Consider the following 9,718-nt stretch of genomic DNA (forward strand, 5'->3'; position numbering starts at 1 on the left):
CCCATACCAGGCTGTGATATAGCCAGTCATTGTACTCTGCACCACACATCTATAGAGGTTTGTCGAAGTTATAGATGCCATGCCGAACCTTTGCAAACTTAGTGGTGCTGGTGTGCTTGCTTCATAAATGTGCAACCTGCTTGGCTCAGGACAGATCCTCTGAAATTATAACACTGAGGAGTTTAAAGTTGCTGATCCTCTCCACCTCTGTCCCGATGAGGACTGGCTCATTGACCTCTGATCATCAATCAGCTCCTTGGTCTTGCTGACACTGAGTAAGGGGTTGTCGTGGCAGCACTCAGCCAGATTTTCATTTTCAATCTCCCTTCTATATGCTAGTTCGTCTCCATCTTTGATTCAGCCTACAACAGCCATGTCATCAGCCAACTTGAATGTGGCATTGGAACTGTGCTTAGGCACACAGTCATATGTGTAAAGTGAGCAGAGCAGGAGCTAAGCACACAGCCTTATGGTGCACCTGTGCTGATGGAGACTGTGGAAGAGATACTGTTGCCAATTCAAGATGACTGGGAATCAAGGATCCAATTGCACAGGGAGGCATTGAGGCCGGGGTCTTGAAGCTTATTAATTAGTTTTGAGGGCTGATAGCCTCGAATGTTGAGCTGTAGTCATTAGAGAGCATCTTTGCCATCCGGATGATCCACTGTTGAATGAAGAGACAATGAAATGGTATCTGCTGTGGACCTGTTGCGCTGGTAGGCAAATTGGAACAGATCCATGTCACTTCTCAGGCAGGAGTTGATATGTTTCATCATCAACCTCTCAAAACATTTCACTACCATGGATTTAAGTGATACTGGACGATGGTCATTGACACAGATTACAATATACTGTTTGCGTATTTGCAGGCTTTTACACGGGACCTGGTGGCTGCAGAACTTCAGATTGCAGTCCTTCCCCACAAAGCCTTAGGCATTGAGAACATTATAACCATATAACAATTACAGCACGGAAACAGGCCATCTTGGCCCTTCTAGTCTGTGCCGACACTTACACTCACCTAGTTGCACTGACCTACACTCAGCCCATAACCCTCCATTCCTTTCCTGTCCATATACCTATCCAATTTTACTTTAAATGACAATACCGAACCTGCCTCTACCACTTCTACTGGAAGCTCATTCCACACAGCTACCACTCTCTGATTAAAGAAATTCCCCCTCTTGTTAACCTTAAACTTTTGCCCCCTAACTCTCAAATCATGTCCTCTTGTTTGAATCTCTCCTACTCTCAATGGAAAAAGCCTATCCACGTCAACTCTCTCTATCCCCCTCATTATTTTAAATACCTCTATCAAGTCCCCCCTCAACCTTCCAAAGAATAAAGACCTAACTTGTTCAACCTTTCTCTGCACCTTAAATGCTGAAACCCAGGTAACATTCTAGTAAATCTCCTCTGTACTCTCTCTATTTTGTTGATATCTTTCCTATAATTCGATGACCAGAACTGTACACAATACTCCAAATTTGGCCTTACCAATGCCTTGTACAATTTTAACATTACATCCCAACTCCTATACTCAATGCTCTGATTTATAAAGGCCAGCATACCAAAAGCTTTCTTCACCACCCTATCTACATGAGATTCCACCTTCAGGGAACTTGGCACCATTATTCCTAGATCACACTGTTCTACTGCATTCTTCAATGCCCTACCATTTACCATGTATGTCTTATTTGGATTATTCCTACCAAAATGTAGCACCTCACACTTATCAGCATTAAACTCCATCTGCCATCGTTCAGCCCACTCTTCTAACTGGCCTAAATCTCTCTGCAAGCTTTGAAAACCTACTTCATTATCCACAACGCCACCTACCTTAGTATCATCTGCATACTTACTAATCCAATTTACCACCCCATCATCCAGATCATACCATTGTATTGGCTGCACCCTGATTCAGTGCAAGTCTTTACATATACACCCAAAGCCTGGGATGTTCACCTTGTTTATTTGAGAGGATGCACTGACCATCCAGATGAAGGGTCTCAACCCAAAATGCCAACTGTCCATTTCTTTCAGTAGTTGCAGCCAGACCTGATTAGCTCCTCCAGGAACCTTCTATGTTGCTTCAGATTTCCAGCATCTGCAATCTCCTGCGTCAATGATTCGCTTCCACTCCCGTTTCGTAGGTTCCAAAACGATTGTTGAGGCCAATGTGGGAATGACAGATGGGATAGGGAAGGATAATGAGGCAGGAAGATGGGCCACTTGTGAGGTTTTGTGCTCCTACTGTTAATCATACAGGGCTTCTGTACTTGTACCGACCAAAATGTTCTCAATACCAACCAAATAGTCCTCCTACACTCAGGGTCCAATATGGGTGTTGCACTTTTTCAAGGAAGCTCATTGCCCCTGTTTGAATCTTATCTTAAGTCTGACTAGTAGCCATTTCACTTGGCAAAGCATGGAACAGAACATCTGCTTTGCAGATCTGGTGTCCTACATGGAAATAAAATGGCTTGTCATGGAATAACATTAAAATAACCTGAATGCTATTAGTGCTCCAGTGCTGAAAATGTTAATCTTGGAAACTATACTACAAGGTGGAGAACAGACCTTCACGTTCTGACATTCACGTGTAAAGGAGAAAATATGACATAATATGTGGCATTTACAAGATGTATGATTACCAGACAGGACTTACACTTTCAGTTCCTTGCATTTGAATTGTGGTACCAGACCATGAATCATTCAGTATACTTTCTGCAGCACATCCGTAGAAGTTTGCTACAAGTATTCAGTGAAAAGCTGAACCTCCTTCACCTCCTCAGGAAATAAAGATGCTGCCGCACTCTTTGTGATTGCATCTATGTGCTGGGCCCAGGACAGGTCAGCTGCTATCTTAATGCCCAGGAATTTAAAATTGCTGGCTCACTCTACTGCCAATCCTCCAATGTCGACTGGCACATGTTTACCTTCCTGCCCTTTCCTGAAGTCAACAATCAGCGCTTTAGTTTTAGTTGAGTGAGAGATTGTCGTTGTGACACCAGCTCAACCAGATTTCCAATCTCGCTCCTGTATTCAATACCCATCATCGCCTGTAACTTGTCCGATAACTGTGGCGTCATCAGCAAATCTGTACGTGGCACTACAGCTGTGCTTAGCCTCACAGACAGGATTATAGAGAGTGTAGAGCATGCAGCTTAGGGTGCACCTGTGTTGATGGTCATTGAGGAGATGCTGTTACCAACCTTTGGTAAGGCTGGACAGATGACAAATGATTGTGGTCCACCAATGAGAACAACTATCCAGTTGCAGAGGGAGAACTGTAGAGATTAGACACATGCCACTAAATTCTAAATTTCGGTTTAGTTCATTGATTCTAAAAATAAGGGTTTAACAGAACTATAGCATAAATAGATATTGGTTTTAATGTTTAAATAATTCTTGAGCCTCATCTATAAGTAAATAGAAATGTTTCTTGCACATCTGCCTCACACAATTTCCAGTGACACTCCCCCTTGTCCTTACCTACCACCCAACCAGCCTCCACATCCATCATTCTCCACAATTTCTGCCAACTCTAATGGGATCCCACCACCAGGCACATCTTCCTGTCACCTCTCTTCGCTTTTCACAGGGATGGAACTCTCTGCGATTACCTTGTCTGCTTGTCCCTCCCAACCAAACACACCCCGGGCAGTATCTCTGCAATTGCTCTAGATGTTGTACCTGCCCCTACACCTCCTCCCTCACCAGCAAACAGGTTTCTGAACAGGTGCGGCCTCCTCAACATTGGTGAAACTGACCAATTCCCCTCTGCAGTTGCTCACCTCCTTCCCTTTATTCCAGTGACAAATCCATGATTCACTGTCCTCTCTAAGCAGATTTTAAATTTGCTTCTTCCACCTATCATCTTCTCACATCATTCCCATTTCTTTCCTCCCTCCCCAACCACATACTCTTCTTCCTCCTCACCTCAATTCACATACCACCTGTCAGATCCTTCTCCTCACTTTCCAGCCACCCTTTTTATGCTGGCTTCTGTCCTCTTTCACTACAGTCCTGATAAAGGCTCTTGGTCCAAAAGGTTGACTATTCATTTCCCTCTATAGATGCTGCCCGACCTGCTGAGCTCCTTGAACATTTGTGTGCATTGCTCAAAATAGAAACTGAATTTTGTGTTTGCTATTTGTTGTTCTACCAAATCTGCCTTTGAATAAATCTTCACTAGTGAAAAGTTTATTTGTCTTTTCTAAACACCTTTCATTCATTTCAGCTCTTAATTACAACACAGTGATTTAATTATTTCCTAGAAACAGTTGTTATTAATCTTGTCTGCCAGATTTTCCATCTAACCTCTCAGTGCCAAATCCATCTCTCGACTGGAGTTCAGAGTTGTTTTTTCAGTCATTACAGTGAAGTAAATTAGCATTTCAAATAAATATTTGTTCACATCTGTATGCTGGTACCAAACTGCTAGTGAAATTGAACACGTCCTAAACCCTTTCATACCAGAACAAGCTGCAATCATATTAGTATTATTTCTAATGTCTTAAAGACTGGGATGCACGGGGAATTTTAGCAGAGTGCAGGAAAGAAGGTATGCATTTAAGCTTCAATGGAAGAGACTAAATAGTCAATGTTTCAGGCCAAGATCCTTCATCAGTAACTGAAATGGTGACTGTTTATTCCCTTCCATAGATGCCACCTGACTTGTTGAGTCCCTCTAACATTTTGTGTGTGTTGCTCAAGACTTTCAGCATCTGTGCCTTATTCAAGTCAAGTTTATTGTCATTTAACTATATACATGTATACCGCCAACCAAGACAATGTTTCCCTGGGCCAGGGCATAAAGCACAGTAGTACACATAACACACAATAATTTAGGAAAGTAAGGATAAAATCAACAGATGAATTACACATAAATAAACAAAATAAAGTGCATAATTAAATTTTATAGGGTACAGAAATGCAACATGGAGTTCAGAAACCTAATGGCCTGAGGGAAGTAACTGTTTCCCATCCTGACCATTCTTGTTTTTATGCATTAGAGTCTCCTGCCTGATGGTAGAAAGTCAAAAGAGGATGCTGGATGGAAGGGTGGGATCCTTGATCATAACAAGGGCCTTGAGAACGCAGCACTCCTGATAAACATCCCCTCTAGATGGCAGGAAGACCCCTGTGATCCTCTCACTGTCCTTTGTAGGGACTTCTGGTTCGATGCTCGGCTGCACCCCTACCAGATGGAGATGCAGTCTGTCAGGACACTCTCGATGGTGCTCCTGCAAAATTAGGTTAAAGTGATGGGGGGCAGCCTTGCTTGCCTCTATCTCTGAGGGACCAGGAGAGGTCATTAGTGATTCAGTTCTTTCATTAAAAAGTGTAGGAGATCACAAAATAATGGAGCCCAAGTTGAACACTCCTTCTATTCACACCTACAATTTGTTATAATTACGTATACACTTGCAAAAATAATCCTGCATAGATTATTACACCATGCCTATAATTATTAGGTCTGAGGTTGTAACACAGTACTTAAAGCTGAATCAGCAGGTGAAATGCAATGGGATTTTCAAAAAGCATTTGATAAGGTAACATCCAAGATGTTATTACACAGGGCAAGTGCTCAAGGGATTGAAAGTAATAAATGAAAGATTAAAAACAGAGAGTGTGAACAGGCAGATAATATTGAGCTCAGCCAGCTGTTACCTGTGGTTTTGTGCTAAGACCAGTGTGAATGGACCTCAATTCTGTCCAGTCTCTGTTCAATCACAGATGTTCTGACAGTGTGCATGACCTATTTGGCTTACGATGTAACACTAGATTGGAGTGCAAGAGGGTGCAAAAGCCTTTGAAAAACATGAAAAGCTTGCTCCACTATTCAACTGGATCAGATATAATAGTTTACGTTCCTTCAAAACCTTGAGATTCATTTTCTTTCAGGCATTTACAGGGAAATAAAGAAATACATCAGAATTTATGAAAAACTATACACAAACTAAGATTGACAAAAAACCAATGTGCAAAGAGAAATTATGCAAATTAAAAAAAATAATACTGAGAACATGAGTTGTAAAAAGTCCTTGAAAGTGAGTCTGTAGGTTGAATTGTGGTGAGTGAAGTTATCCACGCCGGTTCAGGAGCCTGATGGTTGTCAGGTAGTAACTGTACCTGAGCCTGGTGAAGTGGGTCCTAAGGATCCTGTCTTCCTGCATGATGGCCGTAGTGAGAAGAGACCACGGACTGGATGTTGGACAGTCTTTGATTATAGATGCTATTCTCTTGTGGCCGGGCTCCATATAAATGTACTCAGGGTTTTGGCTGCATCCACCACTTTCTGAAGACATTTCTGTTCCTGGGCTTTGGTGTCTCCATTCCAGGCTATGATGCAACCAGTTAGGATACTCCCCTATATTATCTATAGAAGCTTGTCAAAGTTTCATGTCACCCATATCCACTGAAGCTTAAAAATACAGAGATCCACTTATCTCTATCTGATAACAATCAAGTTCCAAGCTTCCAAAGCTTTCTGGTGAAGAGAATTCCATAAACACCACACATTAAGTGAGGAAACATCCTCTCATTTCAGTCCTAGATGTCCAGCCTCTTATACTTGGTCCCAGACTCTTCTGCCAGGCAGATCATCATCCTCCCTTCTATCCACTCAGTCCCCTTTGGAATTTTGAGTATTTCAATGTAGACTACTCTTATTTTAATAAACTTTGGAGAATAAAGAACTACCCCATTCAGTCTCATCTCGTAGGACAGATCGGCCATTCTAGGAACCAGTCTTAAGAAATTAACCCAAAATTGAACAGTGCATACATCTGGTGCAGGCTTACCAAGGGTCATTTTAATTATAGAAAAATATCCTTATTCTTATATACAAATCCTTTTGAAAGAGCATACTATTTGCCTTTCTAATCACCTAACTGCCCCTGTATGTTGGATCTCAGTGACTTATGTACAAGGATGCCCAGGACCCTTTAAACAGAAAATATTATCCACTCATCACCCCATAAAAAATAATCAGCAGGTCTGTCTTCTCTACCACTGTTCTTCATCTCCCACTCAATATCCTCTTGGTCATCATATATCATCAGCACTCCACATGTCCCCTTCGTTTCACGTACCGACGATCTTTACAACGTCAAATCTCATTGCTTGTACAGTCAGTGAGTACTTGGGGTTCTCAAGTACTCCACCAAGTCAAATCCTGCAAGCCTGACACTAGATGTGTTAATGGGATGTGCAAAAATATGACAAATGGAGTAAAGGAAGGTTATCAACTTTAATTGGAAATATTGGCTGTAGAATTGTGATGGATTGAGAGGTGTTTAGTATGCAGAAAGACTAGGTGTCCTAGTACACAGAAAACATAACATCAACATGTAGAGTAATTAAGATAGCATACACTCAGTGTCCACTCTATTAGATACCTCTTGTACATTATGTCCTTTGTATGTTCATGGTCTTCTGCTGCTGTAGCCCATTCACTTCAAGGTTTGATCGTTTTTTGCATTCAGAGATGCTGTTCTGCACATCACTGTTGTTACCAGTGGTTACTTTCACGTTCAAGCAGTCTGGCCGTTCTCCTTTGATCTCTCTCATTATCAAGGCAATTTTGCACACAGAACTGCCTCCCACTGGAAGCTTTTTTTTTTACCTTTTTTTGCACCATTCTCTGTATACTGTAGAAACCGTTGTTCATGAAAATCCCCAGAGATCAGCAGTTTCTGTGATTCTCAAACCACCCCGTCTGTCCCCAATAATCATTCCATGGTCAAAGTCACTTAAGTCAGATTTCTTCCCCATTCCAATGTCTGGTCTGAACAACAAATGAACCTCTTGACCATGTCTGCATCCTTTTATGCATTGAGTTGCTATCACATGATTGGCTGATTAGAAATTTGCATTAATAAGCAGATGTACCTAATAAAGTGGCCAATGTCTGTATTAGCCTCTATGGCAAAGTATCTCAATGAAATGATATAGAGCTTTGGCAAGGGTATAGTCTGGAATATTTTGTGCAGTCTTCATTCCTTTAAAAAAAGGACACACCCTTTTAAAACAGGTATGAGACAAACTGAGACACAAGAGACTGCTGGAATCACTAGTGTGTAAAAACAAACTGTTGAAGAAACTCTGTGGTGCAGGCAATTATCTCGGAGGCAAAGGCTCCATGCCTTCCATGTCAAGTATGAGAGTGTAGAGAGTAGATAGCCAATATCTACCCCCAGGTGAGGGGGAGGGGAGCTTGGCAAGCAATAGGTGGAACCAGGTGAGGAAGGAGATGATGGGTGGATAGTCTCAGGTTAGATACAGCTTTTGCCTGCATGTTTTCTAGACACATCATTCCACACACAAGTACACTGAGGTGTTCCAGAGAGAAGGCAGAACATGTGTTATAGTTGCAATGAATGTATCATGCCCTTAGGTAAACAAAGTGCAAATGGCCATTGTGAGGTAGATCGCTGTCTGCAGCGAGCTCCTGTCTTAATTTGTATTTCCATAACTACAGAAATGCAACAACTGTACAAGTCGGGTTTAGAGGGAATAGTTTCACGGCGAGAGATTTGAGCCCATTGTAAATGCTGTAGGACGTTTATTCAGCTGGGAATCCTAAAAAAAAGAGGTTTAGGGGTGGAAAGTCTCAGACTAAGAGATTTACCCTTTTGATGCACAAGTACTGGAACTGGCGGAAAGATCTTCGGCCCACTTCACCCATGCAGAAACTACGAGGATGAAGTGATGTGTGGATTATGAGGGGAAAGTGGATTGGCCGAAGGGAATCAAGCAGGATTCAATGACCGCGCATCTTGAGGGGCTGAATCTACTTCTGCTCTCACTTATCTTCCTACTGATCGCAGAAGGCGGTCAGCGGACAGTCAATAACCACAACGAAGTAATTCCGCCTGCACAGGACAACAGAAGCAGGCATTTATCAAAATCTACAGCGAAGTATCTGACGTGATGGGTGGGCATGGTTTCTAGCTGGGCTCTGTATCGAGGCAAAAGTTAACACGGTTACCAGCGCTGGTACTATTTAAACCCGTGTGCGCGCCTTGGCCGCCCGCAACCGCCCGTCTGAAGTCAGATCCGATGCACCTGCAGGTCTGCTACGCACAAATGACAACCCCAGCCCATTATCACGCAGGTTCATGGAAGGATGAACGCCAGGTTTCTTTTTTTTTGCAGCCTGTTTTTCTGTCGCATGTCGGAGATTTAGATGCGCAACCTGAAGTACCCGCATCGAACAAGATCCTCACCTGACAGAGTGGGCATCCTTTAAAAAAAATAGCACAAGCTACAAAACAAACTTACCGAATTTCTTGTCCGCTCGCACGATCAAACGGGACTGGAGAGCCAACAGGAGCAGGAGGATGGAGTAGACCACTTCCATCATTCTTCATCCATTGCACTTCGACTAGCAATCCATTCTGGGCGAGATGAAAGGGAGATGTGTGATGGGTGAAGCGAAGCGGCGCTCTCCAGCTACTCGCAGTGATCAGCCGCTTCAAAATCGACAAGCTTCACTCCGCCCTCTCTTTCTGTCAATCATTGCTCCCGGGGCCGTCCTCTGTCTTACGTAACCGCTCGTGGGCCGGCCTCCCTCCCTGTCAATCACCGCATTCGAACGTCTTGTCAATCATCGGCTTCGGCCAGTCCTCGCACGAGCCGGGATTCACTCTGCCAACCATGACCTCGCAGGCCCTTCCTCTGCTGGATGAAACCTCTACCTGTGTAGCAG

The 9,718-nt window shown here is 43.0% G+C and overlaps 1 protein-coding gene across 2 annotated transcripts in view; it reads right to left on the reverse strand.

Annotated features, from left to right (window-relative positions):
- ptprn2 (protein tyrosine phosphatase receptor type N2) overlaps positions 1-9,444 on the reverse strand; it is a 1,015,920-nt gene extending 1,006,476 nt beyond the window's left edge. The window contains exon 1 of one of the 2 annotated variants that reach the window (XM_059971881.1): positions 9,292-9,444. In XM_059971881.1, coding sequence (XP_059827864.1) covers positions 9,292-9,373 — 82 coding nt within the window. In that variant the 5' untranslated portion in view covers positions 9,374-9,444. The remainder of the gene's footprint in view (positions 1-9,291) is intronic. The other variant, XM_059971880.1, reaches the window with a different exon arrangement.
- Between the last annotated feature and the right edge of the window lie 274 nt (positions 9,445-9,718).

This window comes from Hypanus sabinus, chromosome 6 (genome assembly GCF_030144855.1).
Source record: "Hypanus sabinus isolate sHypSab1 chromosome 6, sHypSab1.hap1, whole genome shotgun sequence".
In the NCBI taxonomy this organism is placed as follows: domain Eukaryota; kingdom Metazoa; phylum Chordata; class Chondrichthyes; order Myliobatiformes; family Dasyatidae; genus Hypanus; species Hypanus sabinus.